Source organism: Bacillus rossius, chromosome 7, assembly GCF_032445375.1.
Source record: "Bacillus rossius redtenbacheri isolate Brsri chromosome 7, Brsri_v3, whole genome shotgun sequence".
Lineage (NCBI taxonomy): Eukaryota > Metazoa > Arthropoda > Insecta > Phasmatodea > Bacillidae > Bacillus > Bacillus rossius.
Genome location: NC_086335.1, coordinates 38,502,768 through 38,524,881, shown reverse-complemented (window position 1 = coordinate 38,524,881; position 22,114 = coordinate 38,502,768). Strand labels below are relative to the sequence as shown.

At 51.9% G+C, this 22,114-nt stretch overlaps 1 protein-coding gene across 1 annotated transcript in view; it reads right to left on the bottom strand.

The window, feature by feature from the left end:
- The window catches only part of LOC134533853 (dedicator of cytokinesis protein 3), a 286,469-nt gene that overhangs the window by 58,290 nt on the left and 206,065 nt on the right, over positions 1-22,114 (bottom strand). The window contains exons 7-8 of the mRNA XM_063371549.1: positions 3,399-3,483; positions 1,330-1,365 (exon numbers count right to left, since the gene is read on the bottom strand). Of these exons, the coding sequence (XP_063227619.1) occupies positions 1,330-1,365; positions 3,399-3,483 (121 nt within the window). The remainder of the gene's footprint in view (positions 1-1,329; positions 1,366-3,398; positions 3,484-22,114) is intronic.

The following is a 22,114-nucleotide window of genomic DNA, read 5'->3' as shown; positions in this document are numbered from 1 at the left end:
CATGCTACCGTAGACTAAATAAGAATGCGCATACTACGGCACACCTTTGATGAGCAATATTTTTATATTCGCGCTTGCGCAGAATCCTGCAGCCATCAAACAGACTGCTCACGATGAAATTTGTAGGAGTTATTCGATGTTGTCGTCGCCTCGTGTCCGATCGCGACAGTTCTGCGGCGTCGTGCCGCGTCTGATTCTGTGCGCATCGCTCATTTTACGTCAACACGTGTGAATCGACTGCTATCGGACCACGTTACGCGTCGTGTGGGTTCGTGCCTCTTTTTGACTCGGAGCTAGTGACCGAGGGGGACGCACCACAACGCCGAACGTACAATAACGCCGAAAACCATAACGCCGAATGCCAAATTTACCACAAAGCCGACAGCTAGAAAACTGCTGTGTACCACAACGTCGAATTACCACAACGCCGAAATACATTAACGCCGAAAAATGTCATTGCAGGACTGCCACAAAGGTTAGGTTAGGTAAGGTTAGCACACAAATTCATTCAGTTGTTTTTCATTTTGCTCCTGTGCCCCCCCCCCCCCCTTTTCCCGCAGCAACATTTTTCGGCGTTACTGTATTTCGGCGTTGTGGTACACAGCAGTTTTCTAGCTGTCGGCGTTGCGGTCAATTTGGCATTCGGCGTTATGGTAATCGGCGTTATTGTACGTTCGGCGTTGTGTCATGCCGAGTCATGCCGAGGGCCGATGTGGGACGACCAACGCGAGGCTGCTGCCTCCACGATCATGACCCCGGCCCTGGGGTGGGGCGACCGGGCCGGGGGGGGGGGGGATACAGCGATGCAATGAAGGACACAACCAGGGACGCAAGGGCCTGAGAGTCCTGCATGTGGGGTCAACCACACGACGTCATCTCTGGACGCGGTGCCTGTATACGTTGTATACTGTCCACGTTTTGGTCTGCATGCATGCAATAAGCAGAAAAAAAAATTAAAAATATACAGAAAGTGTTGACATCAAACCCGTTTCACATTCACGTCTTCTCAATTCCAGGAACCCCCCCCCCCCCTCCTTCCTTCCACGGGATCTACGCCCATGGACAGAACTACCCTGAGGACACCCAGCAACTCACTTCAATGCTCATTGTGTTGATTACAAAGCAAACTGAAGAATGAAAATATATATATTATATATCCACATTATGCAGAAAACAAAATTAATGAACAGGAGTTACTTTTCACGACTTGTATACCACAGCAATGTTAAATAGTTATATATTTTTTATATATTTTTTTTTTAAATCTCTAAGAAGCTGTTTCAAAGATAAAAACGATATCCTCACATATAAAAAAAAATATATACTTACTGATGCACCTTGAGAGTTTTCCGCACTTTGAACGTGCTGAAAAAGAAGAAAAAAACCTGTATTTTTAAAAAGACGACACAAATAAAGAAGACATACAAATGACTTGAAGCCTTATGAGTGAACTTGAATCAAATGGTATAAACATAGTCAGCAAAAAAAATTTTTTTCAATGTTACCTTTGGATTATTATTTTTTTTTTCTACTGCTTAAAATGCTAAGCTAGAGTAATTTACACCCACGATTATCCTTTGCAATGTCTATCTAAACTATATTGATTCTATAACAATCTGTAGGTTGCCTTTACCGGTAGTAAGATGCCAGGGACAGTGCCAGGCCCCTCAGAAAACCCTGCTCGCGAGCTGGAAGGACGCTTCCACGGGAGGTACCGACCACCACTTGGCCACCCAGTGGTTTCCATTGCCACCACAATGTCGAACGAGCATTTGCTATAGGAAGGTTAACCCACGACCCCCACAAGGGTGGGGCTGGGTGGACCCACAGGTCCAGGGCCCAATCCTACGCAATTTTTTGTAATTTTGAAGAGAAACTTCTTTGCTGAGGGGGCTACGATTTCTGAGCGTTAAGATAATTCTGATCCAAAGAGGGGAATAGTCAGGTACGTGGTGGGGGAACCGAAAGAGGAGGAGAGTGCGTCAGCGGCGACGCCACTCCAACGCATGCTCCCTGTGGTCATTGTTAAGTAAAATAATTTAATAAAGAAAGTTTAGTTTCAACTTACAAAATAGTTACCATAATACCTGTATTTTCAGGTTAAATTACATTCTAAAAGGAGTATGGATAAGAAATAACCACGCAGTTATAATGTAGCCCGTGTCTGATCCTGAATCCAGGGCCCGTAATAGAATGTGGGGGCCATGGGTTAACCCTAGCCAACGGTGAGTCCCAACATGTCGTGAAACCTCGGCTCCAGTAGCCTGACAACGATTTCTGCGATTAATGCTATCAGACTTCCGTGTTTCTTGTTTCTTGAATCGTTCTAACGTTGTGCTCATGACGTTGTGTTCGCAAGGATGATAGAAAGGCAGTATTTTGTTTTCTGACAAAGTCACTGGAAAACTAGCCGTGTGTCCGGTGGGAAAGTATTTGAACCTCGTCTAATTAATAAAAAAAAACTCTAACACTGATTGACAGACAACGCACAGCTTAAAAAAGGTGGGTCTATAGTAGCATGCAATTTTGCATAGGAGTTCATTACATAACGCAGGCGAGCACTAAGAAAGGATTTTTTAAAATTGATTCCCTAAGGGGGTTAAATATAGGGGTTAAAGTTTTTATGGAAGTTTGTCATTTTTGAAGTTAGAAATATGGAAATTAGTGTTTAGGCTTCTGTTTATGAACAAAAGTCAGTTATTCCCAGCGTTTTTAGTAATTCATCAAAAGTATAATAAAATACGTTATATAAGGAACTCCTAAGCAAGATTTCATGCTTCTATAGACCCGCCGGTTTAAGCTGTGCGTTGTCTTGTCAGTCAGTGTTAAGAGTTTTATTAATTAGATTTGCCAGGAGAGATAAGGGAATGAAAGTAACTACACTGAAACATTTATAACACTGATCTACAGCAATGTGTTTCAGCGCAAGGAAGAATAATCTGTGCAGCTGTTTTTGCAATCTGGACGACATTGTTGCTGCGACGAGCAGGGCCGGTGCAAGTTAAAAAGGCGCCCTAGGCGAAAAAACCTTAATTCCCCCCCCCCCCCTCCGCCGGACACCCCAAATTTTTTTTCCTTGCCTCAAAATACATCACGTAAGCATAAGATTTTGTCAATAATCAAATGTAAGCAGGCTTGTGTAATTTTTTTTTTTTTACTTTTTTACTTATTACAAATCATAAACAGGTCACCGTGGACTTTAAATAATTACTTATATCAATATAAACATTCCAAACTGTCACAAAAATCCATTTTCATATAGTTTCAATAATCGTTAAACATATTGTATGAGCTGTTATGTGTCGTGCTGCGCCGCCCTGGGCGGTTGCCTGGTTCGCCTGGACGGACGCGCCGGCCCTGGCGACGAGAACCGGCTCGCGCACGCGGGGACTACTCACCACCTGGTAGAGCTCGACGACGCTCATGGTGGCCGGGTCGACCATGTGCGAGCCCAGGCGCGGCACCAGGTCCAGCCCCAGCTTCCTGCAACAGGCGGGGACCACGATCACACACCCGTCTCGTCCGCGTGTGTCCTCAGATACACCGCGTCCATCAAGAGAATGTCCAGATACACCACGTCCATCAAGAGAATGTCCAGATACACCACGTCCATCAAGAGAATGTCCAGATACACCACGTCCATCAAGAGAATGTCCCAGTTAACAGCATCGACTGTAACCACGTTGTGGTGTGTCGGTGCGTGGTCACAGTTTAAACAGTAGCTGGAAACATTTTTTTTTAGATGGGCGCATGCGCGGGTACCTACTGCTTTGTTGTTTTCTCGCTCGCAGCGCGAAAGATCGGCTCTTTCTCCCAAATTAGTAAGAGGGTGAACCTGTAAACTTCATTTGACAACAGGATGGAGCCTCTTTTCCATTGGAATCTCTCTGTACAGGAGTGGTTGAACGTCGAAGACCCTGACCGGTGGGTTTGGTCGTAATGGTCGAGACGACATAGCTCTTATTTTTTCGCTGGCCTCCGCGTTCACCTGACACAACGCCATGCGAATTTTTTTTTCCTTTGGGGCTTTATAAAAGATCGTGTCTACGTTCCGCCGCTACCTAATGATTTGCCAGAGTTGAGACACGGAACTGAAGAGGCTATCGCTTCCATTAATCCGGAAGTGTTAACCTAAGAGTGGGAATAATTGGACTTTAGGTTGGATGTGTGCCGTATAACTAAAGGTGCACATATTGAACATTTGTAAAAAAAAAACTAGGTTAGTTTACCTTTAATTTTATGTATGACTTGTTGTAAATAGTCTAAATTAAACTGTTATAATATACCATTGAAACTGGAACGTTTTTTTATGGACACTGTATTTTGCTTCTAATATTTCGTGTTTTTTCAACATGAATTTTAATAAATTCATAATATGATCACATTTTAATGTTTGTAGAAGGCTTATTCTACTAAATAAGTCCTTATTTAATGTTTTTATGAACTTGAAGGAAAAATGGCTTGTCAATACTAGCATGTACTGAAAACATGAAATTACGTGGCATAATTTTTGAATTAACCGTTCGTATGTAGCCTTCGTCTGAAAACTATGTTTATTATTTCATTAATAAACATTTTTGGGGAAACCTAATTTTTATTGATTTAATGAATGATATATTGAAAAATAGTTTCAAGACAACGATTTCATGCGAATGGTAAACCCAACACACACCACTGTAGAAGATGATCGTACTAGCATGGCTGTGATCAAGTCCTCGTTAAAGCCTCGCTTACAGTGGGCAGGATTACTAGCTATTCGAGAAAATTCGTGCTTGAGTCACCATCTTTTTAAAGAAAATTTTTCTTTACAAAACCAATACCTTGTCATATCTATAATTTTTCACGTAATAATTAAAAACCGGTTTAGAAGCCAGAATATTTGTATAGGTTTCGATGAAAATAATTCATTTTATTAGCATACGTGCGTTCGGGTGAGAATACTTATGGCCTTAGTACATTTTTTTTTACCTTTTATAACCTACCTAACACACCTTTGGGTGCAGAAGTTGTAAACAATAAAACCCCACGCGAACAAAGTTACCGTACCTTCACCCACCGTTACTTTTCTAATAACGCCTGTTCGTCTCGATCAAAACTTCTTGCTGGGAACCGACAAGTGCACTTGGCAGCAAAGCGGTAGTCCTGCTTTCGCCGAATGAGCGGCTCGACTCATGGCTGATTTAGAAAGGGGGGATAGGGGTGATAAACAACCCCCCCCCCCCCCCAAGTTATGAAATATTTGCAAAATATCAGTGAATACTGTGTGAGAATCCACGTCACCTACGGCTTCTACTGTATGCCCATATGCCAGTGTGTTAATGTCAGTAGAAATGTAAGTTTTATTTAATACACACGTTCAAACTTTTTTTTTTTTTTTCAAAATTCTTTCTAGAATTTTTTTTTTTGTTTCTGGATCTGCGACTGAGGCTCGTGAAATAATACTTTCTTCCACGAGTCCTGGACGCTTATGCAGCACGTTCAGAGCTTCAGTTGGCAGTTTTAGAACTGCATCCACTTCGGCACAAGCTGTTCATTTAACAGCATCACAGAGGACCTGGGTTGGATCCCAAATCAGCCACGTGACTTCTGTTCTCCGTGGTGTTCCCCCAACACCACTTCAAGCAATTCTGTGATGGTTTCTTACTACAGGAAATTGAATTTCGAAGTCGTAAAACACAAATATTTGTATTGTTTGCAATGTTATACATGAAATGAACAAAAAAAATACACGAAACATCTAGAAAGTAACGTGATTAAATAATTTCCATGTACTAGCTGTGGAACTCGGCTTGGCACAGGTTGGTTAAGTTTTTATTAGATCAATTTTCCTTTTAAGAACAACAACTATGAAAAACCAAAGTTCCTGTCGGCGTCGTCGTGAGCTAGCGTCTCGAATGACCTCGATGTCGCAGTACTCTGCTTACTTCAGCAATGCTACGTATTAGTACGAAAGTTAATGTTGCTAAATTAACGACGGATTAGCGAGTCGGCGTGATTACACCAAGTGACGAGATAATTCGCTGGCGAGAAGCTAGTAAACTTGCCCGCTGTGTGTGGTGCCCTGCAGCACAGGCATGGAATAAACACACAATGCAAACTTGACAACATGAGAGCTTTTTTAAATGCGTTTTATATGCTATAAACAAGTTGCAAATCAATAAAACATTTTTGTTACTCATAAATTGTATGTCTAAGTGCTAGCTTTCTATTTTAGTGCTTCGTTTGGACTAACATGCTTTGTACCAAATTAATCCATATATGCTCCATCGGATTTAAGTATACCAATTAAGGAGAGGGTTCTATTTGACATGGACTATTCCAGAATAACCATTCACTATTTGTGGCAGCTGTATGTTTACTGTTTCTGTTTGCTGAAAGTAGTTAAACTGCTGGTAATAGCATTTTTCTGAGCACTCTGTTTCAGATCTGCTTAAAATGTTATAGATGATACAGCCCATGATGTCATCTATAAATTAAATGTTTCCAACCCCCTTGAATAGTACACAACCCCAAACTATTATGGATCCACCAAAGTGCTTTGCAGTGAGACGTGTTTTTGCCAAACCATCGGCAGTATGTTGTTCCTACGCACATTCTGGATACTATAGAATCAAGAAACGTAAATTAATTTTGGTTCAATCTGTCCACATTACATTGTCCCATAATTCTTGAAGCTCATTTACAAGGTTCCTTGCAAATTTCAGTCTAGTTGACTAACATAGGGTCTTATCCTGGCTCTTCGTCCATCGCATCCTTCCTTACACAATACCCGGCGTAAAGTATTATTGCATAGCTACTTGTTTACCCGTTGCCTATTACGCAACCACATTTAGTTTATGCACACTCGGTCGAGAAATATACATCACCTTCTGAACAATTAAATGTTCCTCTTTCGCTGAGAATTTTTTATTCTTTCGATTTTCGAGGTTTCGATTTCCTTGTTACCTACTTTATTCTCCTTAGATTTTCGGCGTAGTTTGGTTGTTCATCCTTGACACTTAAAATCTGTTGACCCCTAGTTAACTTTTGGAGTGTTTTGTATTGTAAAAAGTTCTTTTTTTCCCCTCAAACTATAGCCCTTAAAAGTCAGTTTCACCATCACTTCTTTTGAAGTCAGGACTTTTTTCCTCATGCTAAAGGCAATAATAGTGAGAAGCAATAGATCACAGCGAGCATCATACTTAGCCACAGATAAGCACAGATCATTATGTACAAACATATTGCGGCAATGGACGGCTTGATATTCAAGTGTATCTCGAGAAAAAGTAAGTACATAAAATGTGTGCGATTAAGTGATTATTAGTGTATTTTGTGAGTGTCATTATGATTTTAATATCTTTATACCATTTTTACGCTTGTTTTAGGAGTGTCAAAGAACACATGTTCAAAGTAAAACATACATTGAATTCATTTAAGTATCCAGAATCGTGTACTTTATTTGCTCTAAAGTTCTGTACACACAAAAAATGGTCATACTATATAAGACCGAAAGACAGGAAATTTTGTCCCGACCTTTTGGAAAATAAAATTAATAAAAGTTTTTACTAGAATTTGTTTTATGTGGATTTAACACGAATTTTTAATTTTATTTTGAAACAGGAGAGGCACGTGTCCCTTGTGCCACCCCCTTAAATAAACCGCCCTTGCAGATTACGCACTAACTTACTTAATAAACTTAATTTTATCTAACTGGATGCAGTTTATGTGAATCTTCTGCTCACGTGGGGAACCCCTTCGAAACCGACCGGACTAAGGCCTGCTTTAAAACTATGCAAGAACGCAAGATGCAAAATGTTCAGCGACCGTATGTTTGAGTACTGGTTCATACCCTATACAAGGGGCAAGGACGCATCGCAAGTATTGTTCAACTTCCAACTTGCTTGCATTTTGTGTTGCGTATCTAGACGGCCATATTTGAAGAGACGTATTACGAAACTGTGCATAGAAGTGCACGGTGTCATGTTTAAACTTGGAAAACCTTCACACAGTGAATGAAAATAACACTTTGAAATAAAATTATTAATTATTTCTTTGTTTTATGATAAGTATGAATTATCAATATGAGCTCAGGGTAGATATTTGTTTTCTTCTGTTTTTAAATTTTAAGTTATAGGAATTGTGACGTGTTGCGACTTACGTGCTTTATAAACGACTGTGATTTTCTTGCGTTGGTTGCATGTTGCTTCCTTGCGTAGTTTCTAACCCAGCCTAAGTGCACCTGCCAGGGCTTACTAACGCCTCCCCCCTTCACGGAAAATAACGTATTCGGCCGACAGGGCGTGATCGATCAAAGCTTACTGCAGTTGGTGTATAATGGTTAGGCAAGCAGTGACAAGTGGCTGGGCAAACTGGCACAAACAGCTAACAGTAAGAGAGGAGAAAGATGTTCCTCACCAAGAAGCGCCGCTTGCGCGGTGTTTTTTCAAGCCCGCTTCACAAACACGCGAGCTATATATGAAGTGCATTTTGTTTACTGTGTTTCAGTTATTTCGACGGATCAGATGGGAGTTTGGAATTGTCAAGATACGGCATTCTGAGACGGTAGTTGAAGTAACTTTTTAACCTCGCCATCGCCATATTGTTCCGCCCGAAACATTGCGGAAATGGTTACTTTATGACGTCTGATTATGGCTAGTACGTATGAATTATAATCTACGTTGTTAAAAACAGTCAAGTCCATAAAAAAAAATTAAAACTGTTTCCATAATGCAAACAACTGCACTTCAGGCAATATTTTGAGCGTCTAACCAACAAGGATCGACAAACAGCTGAAGGGGAAAATGGCTTCACGCAGTTACCATGTGATCATGCAGAGGTGGCCGCCCCCTGGATAGCTAACTCCGATTTATGACGTGGGCCATTGCAGTTGACTGGTCAGATCACTCGCCTGCCACACAGGCGATTCGAGTTCGATTCAGGTCAAGACATTTTGCAAGCGGGAAATGTGGCGGACGTTGCCGTGAGCCGGTGGTTTTTACGGGTTCGTCCTCCTCTTCCTCCAGTTCATTCCGCCAATCCCTCCCACCGTCTCTTAAGACCCAAATGTCGCAAGACATTGATCCTTGATCAATCTATTCTTCATTTACCGTTGTTTTGTACTACTTGTGCGTTCCATGTTAGTTGTGGTGTCCAGAATATTGGTTTAGTCTCACCTAGTGGCGTAGCCAGGATTTGTGTATGGACCCCCCCCCCCCCCCGTATTAAAGCGGGGGGCCCCGGGAAGATTTGGATTTTAAGGTGTAAAATAGTGCTATTTTAGCAGTTTTCGGTACTTAAATTTAAATATTGTAATGGTAAAATTTTTATTAATTTTAATATGAAATTTGTTTGAGTGATGAATAAGAAATTAATTAAAGATTTGGTGCTAAGGGGGGGGGGGGGGGGGTTGAACCCCTAACCCCCCTCCCCCCCTGGCTACGCCGATGGTCTCACCGCTGGGTTCGCCCGTGCGTCTCTGTGTTGTCGTTGTATATTGTCCAGATCATCTGTTTAGTTTCATCTTGGGCACGTCTGTTTGTTGATGTGTTATCCAATGTTTTTTTTTTCTGTCTTTATTTATTGTTCTTGTCGCTCTGTCTCGTCGTTGTGAACCCACTGTGTTCATCTTTGCTGTGATATTTTTTCTGAATAGTTCTGTGTGTTTAGAGTATTAATTTGTTTCATCCCTTATTATAAGTTATTTAAGTTTATCTATGACATCACAGTGTAACCAACTATGGCGTGTGTCCAAAAATAAATAAATAAATAAAAAATAATTTTAAATCAATCTTTCCCATTTTGGCTTCGACTTCCGTAATTCCTGATAACAACAACACAAAATTCCACTTGAAAATAACTTGTCACTTCTTTTAACTGACAGCATGCAGTAGTTAGAGACAATAGTACATGGAGAATATGAATAAAACTGAAACAACGCCGAAATACATCGCTTAACACCAAAATGCAACGCAAAAAAAAAAACCAAATGAAAGGAAAATCACCTCAATTATATAACTATATGTTTCAATTTATTCTTATTATCTAACTATCAATATGAAAATTTATCTTCACATAACTTTGGTTTAGCTTTTATTCATAAATTTAAACTATTTTTTATTATGTATAAAATTGTATTTAGTTTCGAGTGTAGGATATTTCTAAGTAGGTATATAGGAATTTAAACAACAGTTAAATATATAAAAATTGTTGCTAAAAGCCTAAAGAGAAACACAGATTTACATTACATATCTATTTTTTGATATGTAAACGAATCTCTCTCTCTCTCCCCCCCCCCCCCCCCCCCCCCCCCGGCCAAATGAAACCCTCATTCTTTCTTCCGCCGCAGAGAATCGCCTATTGTCTCGTGCCCCACGCCTCGCTCTAGCGTTAGTGTGTGGTCAGCGAGCTCCAGGGGTGGTTGTATCGGGCCGATGTCAGGCCAGTAGTTAGCAGTCACGAGGAGATGGTGTGTCGCCAGCAGCCACGAGCCTCGCCGCCGAGGTCCTGTGTTAGTGTGTGGTCAGCGAGCTCCAGGGGTGGTTGTATCGGGCCGATGTCAGGCCAGTAGTTAGCAGTCACGAGGAGATGGTGTGTCGCCAGCAGCCACGAGCCTCGCCGCCGAGGTCCTGTGTTAGTGTGTGGTCAGCGAGCTCCAGGGGTGGTTGTATCGGGCCGATGTCAGGCCAGCAGTTAGCAGTCACGAGGAGATGGTGTGTCGCCAGCAGCCACGAGCCTCGCCGCCGAGGTCCTGTGTTAGTGTGTGGTCAGCGAGCTCCAGGGGTGGTTGTATCGGGCCGATGTCAGGCCAGTAGTTAGCAGTCACGAGGAGATGATGTGTCGCCAGCAGCCACGAGCCTCGCCGCCGAGGTCCTGTGTTAGTGTGTGGTCAGCGAGCTCCAGGGGTGGTTGTATCGGGCCGATGTCAGGCCAGCAGTTAGCAGTCACGAGGGGATGATGTGTCGCCAGCAGCCACGAGCCTCGCCGCCGAGGTCCTGTGTTAGTGTGTGGTCAGCGAGCTCCAGGGGTGGTTGTATCGGGCCGATGTCAGGCCAGTAGTTAGCAGTCACGAGGAGATGGTGTGTCGCCAGCAGCCACGAGCCTCGCCGCCGAGGTCCTGTGTTAGTGTGTGGTCAGCGAGCTCCAGGGGTGGTTGTATCGGGCCGATGTCAGGCCAGCAGTTAGCAGTCACGAGGAGATGATGTGTCGCCAGCAGCCACGAGCCTCGCCGCCGAGGTCCTGTGTTAGTGTGTGGTCAGCGAGCTCCAGGGGTGGTTGTATCGGGCCGATGTCAGGCCAGTAGTTAGCAGTCACGAGAAGATGATGTGTCGCCAGCAGCCACGAGCCTCGCCGCCGAGGTCCTGTGTTAGTGTGTGGTCAGCGAGCTCCAGGGGTGGTTGTATCGGGCCGATGTCAGGCCAGTAGTTAGCAGTCACGAGGAGATGATGTGTCGCCAGCAGCCACGAGCCTCGCCGCCGAGGTCCTGTGTTAGTGTGTGGTCAGCGAGCTCCAGGGGTGGTTGTATCGGGCCGATGTCAGGCCAGTAGTTAGCAGTCACGAGGAGATGATGTGTCGCCAGCAGCCACGAGCCTCGCCGCCGAGGTCCTGTGTTAGTGTGTGGTCAGCGAGCTCCAGGGGTGGTTGTATCGGGCCGATGTCAGGCCAGTAGTTAGCAGTCACGAGGAGATGATGTGTCGCCAGCAGCCACGAGCCTCGCCGCCGAGGTCCTGTGTTAGTGTGTGGTCAGCGAGCTCCAGGGGTGGTTGTATCGGGCCGATGTCAGGCCAGTAGTTAGCAGTCACGAGGAGATGATGTGTCGCCAGCAGCCACGAGCCTCGCCGCCGAGGTCCTGTGTTAGTGTGTGGTCAGCGAGCTCCAGGGGTGGTTGTATCGGGCCGATGTCAGGCCAGCAGTTAGCAGTCACGAGGGGATGATGTGTCGCCAGCAGCCACGAGCCTCGCCGCCGAGGTCCTGTGTTAGTGTGTGGTCAGCGAGCTCCAGGGGTGGTTGTATCGGGCCGATGTCAGGCCAGTAGTTAGCAGTCACGAGGAGATGATGTGTCGCCAGCAGCCACGAGCCTCGCCGCCGAGGTCCTGTGTTAGTGTGTGGTCAGCGAGCTCCAGGGGTGGTTGTATCGGGCCGATGTCAGGCCAGTAGTTAGCAGTCACGAGGAGATGATGTGTCGCCAGCAGCCACGAGCCTCGCCGCCGAGGTCCTGTGTTAGTGTGTGGTCAGCGAGCTCCAGGGGTGGTTGTATCGGGCCGATGTCAGGCCAGTAGTTAGCAGTCACGAGGAGATGATGTGTCGCCAGCAGCCACGAGCCTCGCCGCCGAGGTCCTGTGTTAGTGTGTGGTCAGCGAGCTCCAGGGGTGGTTGTATCGGGCCGATGTCAGGCCAGTAGTTAGCAGTCACGAGGAGATGATGTGTCGCCAGCAGCCACGAGCCTCGCCGCCGAGGTCCTGTGTTAGTGTGTGGTCAGCGAGCTCCAGGGGTGGTTGTATCGGGCCGATGTCAGGCCAGCAGTTAGCAGTCACGAGGAGATGATGTGTCGCCAGCAGCCACGAGCCTCGCCGCCGAGGTCCTGTGTTAGTGTGTGGTCAGCGAGCTCCAGGGGTGGTTGTATCGGGCCGATGTCAGGCCAGTAGTTAGCAGTCACGAGGAGATGATGTGTCGCCAGCAGCCACGAGCCTCGCCGCCGAGGTCCTGTGTTAGTGTGTGGTCAGCGAGCTCCAGGGGTGGTTGTATCGGGCCGATGTCAGGCCAGCAGTTAGCAGTCACGAGGAGATGATGTGTCGCCAGCAGCCACGAGCCTCGCCGCCGAGGTCCTGTGTTAGTGTGTGGTCAGCGAGCTCCAGGGGTGGTTGTATCGGGCCGATGTCAGGCCAGTAGTTAGCAGTCACGAGGAGATGATGTGTCGCCAGCAGCCACGAGCCTCGCCGCCGAGGTCCTGTGTTAGTGTGTGGTCAGCGAGCTCCAGGGGTGGTTGTATCGGGCCGATGTCAGGCCAGTAGTTAGCAGTCACGAGGAGATGATGTGTCGCCAGCAGCCACGAGCCTCGCCGCCGAGGTCCTGTGTTAGTGTGTGGTCAGCGAGCTCCAGGGGTGGTTGTATCGGGCCGATGTCAGGCCAGTAGTTAGCAGTCACGAGGAGATGGTGTGTCGCCAGCAGCCACGAGCCTCGCCGCCGAGGTCCTGTGTTAGTGTGTGGTCAGCGAGCTCCAGGGGTGGTTGTATCGGGTCGATGTCAGGCCAGTAGTTAGCAGTCACGAGGAGATGATGTGTCGCCAGCAGCCACGAGCCTCGCCGCCGAGGTCCTGTGTTAGTGTGTGGTCAGCGAGCTCCAGGGGTGGTTGTATCGGGCCGATGTCAGGCCAGCAGTTAGCAGTCACGAGGAGATGATGTGTCGCCAGCAGCCACGAGCCTCGCCGCCGAGGTCCTGTGTTAGTGTGTGGTCAGCGAGCTCCAGGGGTGGTTGTATCGGGCCGATGTCAGGCCAGTAGTTAGCAGTCACGAGGAGATGATGTGTCGCCAGCAGCCACGAGCCTCGCCGCCGAGGTCCTGTGTTAGTGTGTGGTCAGCGAGCTCCAGGGGTGGTTGTATCGGGCCGATGTCAGGCCAGTAGTTAGCAGTCACGAGGAGATGATGTGTCGCCAGCAGCCACGAGCCTCGCCGCCGAGGTCCTGTGTTTTTGTGTGGTCAGCGAGCTCCAGGGGTGGTTGTATCGGGCCGATGTCAGGCCAGCAGTTAGCAGTCACGAGGAGATGGTGTGTCGCCAGCAGCCACGAGCCTCGCCGCCGAGGTCCTGTGTTAGTGTGTGGTCAGCGAGCTCCAGGGGTGGTTGTATCGGGCCGATGTCAGGCCAGTAGTTAGCAGTCACGAGGAGATGATGTGTCGCCAGCAGCCACGAGCCTCGCCGCCGAGGTCCTGTGTTAGTGTGTGGTCAGCGAGATCCAGGGGTGGTTGTATCGGGCCGATGTCAGGCCAGTAGTTAGCAGTCACGAGGAGATGATGTGTCGCCAGCAGCCACGAGCCTCGCCGCCGAGGTGTTGTGTTAGTGTGTGGTCAGCGAGCTCCAGGGGTGGTTGTATCGGGCCGATGTCAGGCCAGTAGTTAGCAGTCACGAGGAGATGATGTGTCGCCAGCAGCCACGAGCCTCGCCGCCGAGGTCCTGTGTTAGTGTGTGGTCAGCGAGCTCCAGGGGTGGTTGTATCGGGCCGATGTCAGGCCAGTAGTTAGCAGTCACGAGGAGATGATGTGTCGCCAGCAGCCACGAGCCTCGCCGCCGAGGTCCTGTGTTAGTGTGTGGTCAGCGAGCTCCAGGGGTGGTTGTATCGGGCCGATGTCAGGCCAGTAGTTAGCAGTCACGAGGAGATGATGTGTCGCCAGCAGCCACGAGCCTCGCCGCCGAGGTCCTGTGTTAGTGTGTGGTCAGCGAGCTCCAGGGGTGGTTGTATCGGGCCGATGTCAGGCCAGCAGTTAGCAGTCACGAGGGGATGATGTGTCGCCAGCAGCCACGAGCCTCGCCGCCGAGGTCCTGTGTTAGTGTGTGGTCAGAGAGCTCCAGGGGTGGTTGTATCGGGCCGATGTCAGGCCAGTAGTTAGCAGTCACGAGGAGATGATGGGTCGCCAGCAGCCACGAGCCTCGCCGCCGAGGTCCTGTGTTAGTGTGTGGTCAGCGAGCTCCAGGGGTGGTTGTATCGGGCCGATGTCAGGCCAGTAGTTAGCAGTCACGAGGAGATGGTGTGTCGCCAGCAGCCACGAGCCTCGCCGCCGAGGTCCTGTGTTAGTGTGTGGTCAGCGAGCTCCAGGGGTGGTTGTATCGGGCCGATGTCAGGCCAGTAGTTAGCAGTCACGAGGAGATGATGTGTCGCCAGCAGCCACGAGCCTCGCCGCCGAGGTCCTGTGTTAGTGTGTGGTCAGCGAGCTCCGTGGGTGGTTGTATCGGGCCGATGTCAGGCCAGTAGTTAGCAGTCACGAGGAGATGATGTGTCGCCAGCAGCCACGAGCCTCGCCGCCGAGGTCCTGTGTTAGTGTGTGGTCAGCGAGCTCCAGGGGTGGTTGTATCGGGCCGATGTCAGGCCAGTAGTTAGCAGTCACGAGGAGATGATGTGTCGCCAGCAGCCACGAGCCTCGCCGCCGAGGTCCTGTGTTAGTGTGTGGTCAGCGAGCTCCAGGGGTGGTTGTATCGGGCCGATGTCAGGCCAGTAGTTAGCAGTCACGAGGAGATGATGTGTCGCCAGCAGCCACGAGCCTCGCCGCCGAGGTCCTGTGTTAGTGTGTGGTCAGCGAGCTCCAGGGGTGGTTGTATCGGGCCGATGTCAGGCCAGCAGTTAGCAGTCACGAGGAGATGGTGTGTCGCCAGCAGCCACGAGCCTCGCCGCCGAGGTCCTGTGTTAGTGTGTGGTCAGCGAGCTCCAGGGGTGGTTGTATCGGGCCGATGTCAGGCCAGCAGTTAGCAGTCACGAGGAGATGGTGTGTCGCCAGCAGCCACGAGCCTCGCCGCCGAGGTCCTGTGTTAGTGTGTGGTCAGCGAGCTCCAGGGGTGGTTGTATAGGGCCGATGTCAGGCCAGTAGTTAGCAGTCACGAGGAGATGATGTGTCGCCAGCAGCCACGAGCCTCGCCGCCGAGGTCCTGTGTTAGTGTGTGGTCAGCGAGCTCCAGGGGTGGTTGTATCGGGCCGATGTCAGGCCAGTAGTTAGCAGTCACGAGGAGATGGTGTGTCGCCAGCAGCCACGAGCCTCGCCGCCGAGGTCCTGTGTTAGTGTGTGGTCAGCGAGCTCCAGGGGTGGTTGTATCGGGCCGATGTCAGGCCAGTAGTTAGCAGTCACGAGGAGATGATGTGTCGCCAGCAGCCACGAGCCTCGCCGCCGAGGTCCTGTGTTAGTGTGTGGTCAGCGAGCTCCAGGGGTGGTTGTATCGGGCCGATGTCAGGCCAGTAGTTAGCAGTCACGAGGAGATGGTGTGTCGCCAGCAGCCACGAGCCTCGCCGCCGAGGTCCTGTGTTAGTGTGTGGTCAGCGAGCTCCAGGGGTGGTTGTATCGGGCCGATGTCAGGCCAGTAGTTAGCAGTCACGAGGAGATGATGTGTCGCCAGCAGCCACGAGCCTCGCCGCCGAGGTCCTGTGTTAGTGTGTGGTCAGAGAGCTCCAGGGGTGGTTGTATCGGGCCGATGTCAGGCCAGTAGTTAGCAGTCACGAGGAGATGATGTGTCGCCAGCAGCCACGAGCCTCTCCGCCGAGGTCCTGTGTTAGTGTGTGGTCAGCGAGCTCCAGGGGTGGTTGTATCGGGCCGATGTCAGGCCAGTAGTTAGCAGTCACGAGGAGATGGTGTGTCGCCAGCAGCCACGAGCCTCGCCGCCGAGGTCCTGTGTTAGTGTGTGGTCAGCGAGCTCCAGGGGTGGTTGTATCGGGCCGATGTCAGGCCAGTAGTTAGCAGTCACGAGGAGATGATGTGTCGCCAGCAGCCACGAGCCTCGCCGCCGAGGTCCTGTGTTAGTGTGTGGTCAGCGAGCTCCAGGGGTGGTTGTATCGGGCCGATGTCAGGCCAGTAGTTAGCAGTCACGAGGAGATGATGTGTCGCCAGCAGCCACGAGCCTCGCCGCCGAGGTCCTGTGTTAGTGTGTGGTCAGCGAGCTCCAGGGGTGGTTGTATCGGGCCGATGTCAGGCCAGTAGTTAGCAGTCACGAGGAGATGATGTGTCGCCAGCAGCCACGAGCCTCGCCGCCGAGGTCTGTGTTGTGTGTGGTCAGCGAGCTCCAGGGGTGGTTGTATCGGGCCGATGTCAGGCCAGTAGTTAGCAGTCACGAGGAGATGATGTGTCGCCAGCAGCCACGAGCCTCGCCGCCGAGGTCCTGTGTTAGTGTGTGGTCAGCGAGCTCCAGGGGTGGTTGTATCGGGCCGATGTCAGGCCAGCAGTTAGCAGTCACGAGGAGATGGTGTGTCGCCAGCAGCCACGAGCCTCGCCGCCGAGGTCCTGTGTTAGTGTGTGGTCAGCGAGCTCCAGGGGTGGTTGTATCGGGCCGATGTCAGGCCAGCAGTTAGCAGTCACGAGGAGATGGTGTGTCGCCAGCAGCCACGAGCCTCGCCGCCGAGGTCCTGTGTTAGTGTGTGGTCAGCGAGCTCCAGGGGTGGTTGTATCGGGCCGATGTCAGGCCAGTAGTTAGCAGTCACGAGGAGATGATGTGTCGCCAGCAGCCACGAGCCTCGCCGCCGAGGTCCTGTGTTAGTGTGTGGTCAGCGAGCTCCAGGGGTGGTTGTATCGGGCCGATGTCAGGCCAGTAGTTAGCAGTCACGAGGAGATGGTGTGTCGCCAGCAGCCACGAGCCTCGCCGCCGAGGTCCTGTGTTAGTGTGTGGTCAGCGAGCTCCAGGGGTGGTTGTATCGGGCCGATGTCAGGCCAGTAGTTAGCAGTCACGAGGAGATGGTGTGTCGCCAGCAGCCACGAGCCTCGCCGCCGAGGTCCTGTGTTAGTGTGTGGTCAGCGAGCTCCAGGGGTGGTTGTATCGGGCCGATGTCAGGCCAGTAGTTAGCAGTCACGAGGAGATGATGTGTCGCCAGCAGCCACGAGCCTCGCCGCCGAGGTCCTGTGTTAGTGTGTGGTCAGCGAGCTCCAGGGGTGGTTGTATCGGGCCGATGTCAGGCCAGTAGTTAGCAGTCACGAGGAGATGATGTGTCGCCAGCAGCCACGAGCCTCGCCGCCGAGGTCCTGTGTTAGTGTGTGGTCAGCGAGCTCCAGGGGTGGTTGTATCGGGCCGATGTCAGGCCAGCAGTTAGCAGTCACGAGGAGATGGTGTGTCGCCAGCAGCCACGAGCCTCGCCGCCGAGGTCCTGTGTTAGTGTGTGGTCAGCGAGCTCCAGGGGTGGTTGTATCGGGCCGATGTCAGGCCAGCAGTTAGCAGTCACGAGGAGATGGTGTGTCGCCAGCAGCCACGAGCCTCGCCGCCGAGGTCCTGTGTTAGTGTGTGGTCAGCGAGCTCCAGGGGTGGTTGTATCGGGCCGATGTCAGGCCAGTAGTTAGCAGTCACGAGGAGATGATGTGTCGCCAGCAGCCACGAGCCTCGCCGCCGAGGTCCTGTGTTAGTGTGTGGTCAGCGAGCTCCAGGGGTGGTTGTATCGGGCCGATGTCAGGCCAGTAGTTAGCAGTCACGAGGAGATGGTGTGTCGCCAGCAGCCACGAGCCTCGCCGCCGAGGTCCTGTGTTAGTGTGTGGTCAGCGAGCTCCAGGGGTGGTTGTATCGGGCCGATGTCAGGCCAGTAGTTAGCAGTCACGAGGAGATGATGTGTCGCCAGCAGCCACGAGCCTCGCCGCCGAGGTCCTGTGTTAGTGTGTGGTCAGCGAGCTCCAGGGGTGGTTGTATCGGGCCGATGTCAGGCCAGTAGTTAGCAGTCACGAGGAGATGATGTGTCGCCAGCAGCCACGAGCCTCGCCGCCGAGGTCCTGTGTTAGTGTGTGGTCAGCGAGCTCCAGGGGTGGTTGTATCGGGCCGATCTCAGGCCAGTAGTTAGCAGTCACGAGGAGATGATGTGTCGCCAGCAGCCACGAGCCTCGCCGCCGAGGTCCTGTGTTAGTGTGTGGTCAGCGAGCTCCAGGGGTGGTTGTATCGGGCCGATGTCAGGCCAGTAGTTAGCAGTCACGAGGAGATGATGTGTCGCCAGCAGCCACGAGCCTCGCCGCCGAGGTCCTGTGTTAGTGTGTGGTCAGCGAGCTCCAGGGGTGGTTGTATCGGGCCGATGTCAGGCCAGTAGTTAGCAGTCACGAGGAGATGGTGTGTCGCCAGCAGCCACGAGCCTCGCCGCCGAGGTCCTGTGTTAGTGTGTGGTCAGCGAGCTCCAGGGGTGGTTGTATCGGGCCGATGTCAGGCCAGTAGTTAGCAGTCACGAGGAGATGATGTGTCGCCAGCAGCCACGAGCCTCACCGCCGAGGTCCTGTGTTAGTGTGTGGTCAGCGAGCTCCAGGGGTGGTTGTATCGGGCCGATGTCAGGCCAGTAGTTAGCAGTCACGAGGAGATGATGTGTCGCCAGCAGCCACGAGCCTCGCCGCCGAGGTCCTGTGTTAGTGTGTGGTCAGCGAGCTCCAGGGGTGGTTGTATCGGGCCGATGTCAGGCCAGTAGTTAGCAGTCACGAGGAGATGATGTGTCGCCAGCAGCCACGAGCCTCGCCGCCGAGGTCCTGTGTTAGTGTGTGGTCAGCGAGCTCCAGGGGTGGTTGTATCGGGCCGATGTCAGGCCAGTAGTTAGCAGTCACGAGGAGATGATGTGTCGCCAGCAGCCACGAGCCTCGCCGCCGAGGTCCTGTGTTAGTGTGTGGTCAGCGAGCTCCAGGGGTGGTTGTATCGGGCCGATGTCAGGCCAGCAGTTAGCAGTCACGAGGAGATGGTGTGTCGCCAGCAGCCACGAGCCTCGCCACCGAGGTCCTGTGTTAGTGTGTGGTCAGCGAGCTCCAGGGGTGGTTGTATCGGGCCGATGTCAGGCCAGCAGTTAGCAGTCACGAGGAGATGGTGTGTCGCCAGCAGCCACGAGCCTCGCTGCCGAGGTCCTGTGTTAGTGTGTGGTCAGCGAGCTCCAGGGGTGGTTGTATCGGGCCGATGTCAGGCCAGTAGTTAGCAGTCACGAGGAGATGATGTGTCGCCAGCAGCCACGAGTCTCGCCGCCGAGGTCCTGTGTTAGTGTGTGGTCAGCGAGCTCCAGGGGTGGTTGTATCGGGCCGATGTCAGGCCAGTAGTTAGCAGTCACGAGGAGATGGTGTGTCGCCAGCAGCCACGAGCCTCGCCGCCGAGGTCCTGTGTTAGTGTGTGGTCAGCGAGCTCCAGGGGTGGTTGTATCGGGCCGATGTCAGGCCAGTAGTTAGCAGTCACGAGGAGATGATGTGTCGCCAGCAGCCACGAGCCTCGCCGCCGAGGTCCTGTGTTAGTGTGTGGTCAGCGAGCTCCAGGGGTGGTTGTATCGGGCCGATGTCAGGCCAGTAGTTAGCAGTCACGAGGAGATGGTGTGTCGCCAGCAGCCACGAGCCTCGCCGCCGAGGTCCTGTGTTAGTGTGTGGTCAGCGAGCTCCAGGGGTGGTTGTATCGGGCCGATGTCAGGCCAGTAGTTAGCAGTCACGAGGAGATGGTGTGTCGCCAGCAGCCACGAGCCTCGCCGCCGAGGTCCTGTGTTAGTGTGTGGTCAGCGAGCTCCAGGGGTGGTTGTATCGGGCCGATGTCAGGCCAGTAGTTAGCAGTCACGAGGAGATGATGTGTCGCCAGCAGCCACGAGCCTCGCCGCCGAGGTCCTGTGTTAGTGTGTGGTCAGCGAGCTCCAGGGGTGGTTGTATCGGGCCGATGTCAGGCCAGTAGTTAGCAGTCACGAGGAGATGGTGTGTCGCCAGCAGCCACGAGCCTCGCCGCCGAGGTCCTGTGTTAGTGTGTGGTCAGCGAGCTCCAGGGGTCGTTGTATCGGGCCGATGTCAGGCCAGTAGTTAGCAGTCACGAGGAGATGGTGTGTCGCCAGCAGCCACGAGCCTCGCCGCCGAGGTCCTGTGTTAGTGTGTGGTCAGCGAGCTCCAGGGGTGGTTGTATCGGGCCGATGTCAGGCCAGTAGTTAGCAGTCACGAGGAGATGATGTGTCGCCAGCAGCCACGAGCCTCGCCGCCGAGGTCCTGTGTTAGTGTGTGGTCAGCGAGCTCCAGGGGTGGTTGTATCGGGCCGATGTCAGGCCAGTAGTTAGCAGTCACGAGGAGATGATGTGTCGCCAGCAGCCACGAGCCTCGCCGCCGAGGTCCTGTGTTAGTGTGTGGTCAGCGAGCTCCAGGGGTGGTTGTATCGGGCCGATGTCAGGCCAGTAGTTAGCAGTCACGAGGAGATGGTGTGTCGCCAGCAGCCACGAGCCTCGCCGCCGAGGTCCTGTGTTAGTGTGTGGTCAGCGAGCTCCAGGGGTGGTTGTATCGGGCCGATGTCAGGCCAGTAGTTAGCAGTCACGAGGAGATGGTGTGTCGCCAGCAGACAACGAGCCTCGCCGCCGAGGTCCTGTGTTAGTGTGTGGTCAGCGAGCTCCAGGGGTGGTTGTATCGGGCCGATGTCAGGCCAGTAGTTAGCAGTCACGAGGAGATGATGTGTCGCCAGCAGCCACGAGCCTCGCCGCCGAGGTCCTGTGTTAGTGTGTGGTCAGCGAGCTCCAGGGGTGGTTGTATCGGGCCGATGTCAGGCCAGTAGTTAGCAGTCACGAGGAGATGGTGTGTCGCCAGCAGCCACGAGCCTCGCCGCCGAGGTCCTGTGTTAGTGTGTGGTCAGCGAGCTCCAGGGGTGGTTGTATCGGGCCGATGTCTGGCCAGTAGTTAGCAGTCACTAGGAGATGGTGTGTCGCCAGCAGCCACGAGCCTCGCCGCCGAGGTCCTGTGTTAGTGTGTGGTCAGCGAGCTCCAGGGGTGGTTGTATCGGGCCGATGTCAGGTCAGTAGTTAGCAGTCACGAGGAGATGGTGTGTCGCCAGCAGCCACGAGCCTCGCCGCCGAGGTCCTGTGTTAGTGTGTGGTCAGCGAGCTCCAGGGGTGGTTGTATCGGGCCGATGTCAGGCCAGCAGTTAGCAGTCACGAGGAGATGATGTGTCGCCAGCAGCCACGAGCCTCGCCGCCGAGGTCCTGTGTTAGTGAGTGGTCAGCGAGCTCCAGGGGTGGTTGTATCGGGCTGATGTCAGGCCAGTAGTTAGCAGTCACGAGGAGATGATTTGTCGCCAGCAGCCACGAGCCTCGCCGCCGAGGTCCTGTGTTAGTGTGTGGTCAGCGAGCTCCAGGGGTGGTTGTATCGGGCCGATGTCAGGCCAGTAGTTAGCAGTCACGAGGAGATGATGTGTCGCCAGCAGCCACGAGCCTCGCCGCCGAGGTCCTGTGTTAGTGTGTGGTCAGCGAGCTCCAGGGGTGGTTGTATCGGGCCGATGTCAGGCCAGCAGTTAGCAGTCACGAGGAGATGATGTGTCGCCAGCAGCCACGAGCCTCGCCGCCGAGGTCCTGTGTTAGTGTGTGGTCAGCGAGCTCCAGGGGTGGTTGTATCGGGCCGATGTCAGGCCAGTAGTTAGCAGTCACGAGGAGATGATGTGTCGCCAGCAGCCACGAGCCTCGCCGCCGAGGTCCTGTGTTAGTGTGTGGTCAGCGAGCTCCAGGGGTGGTTGTATC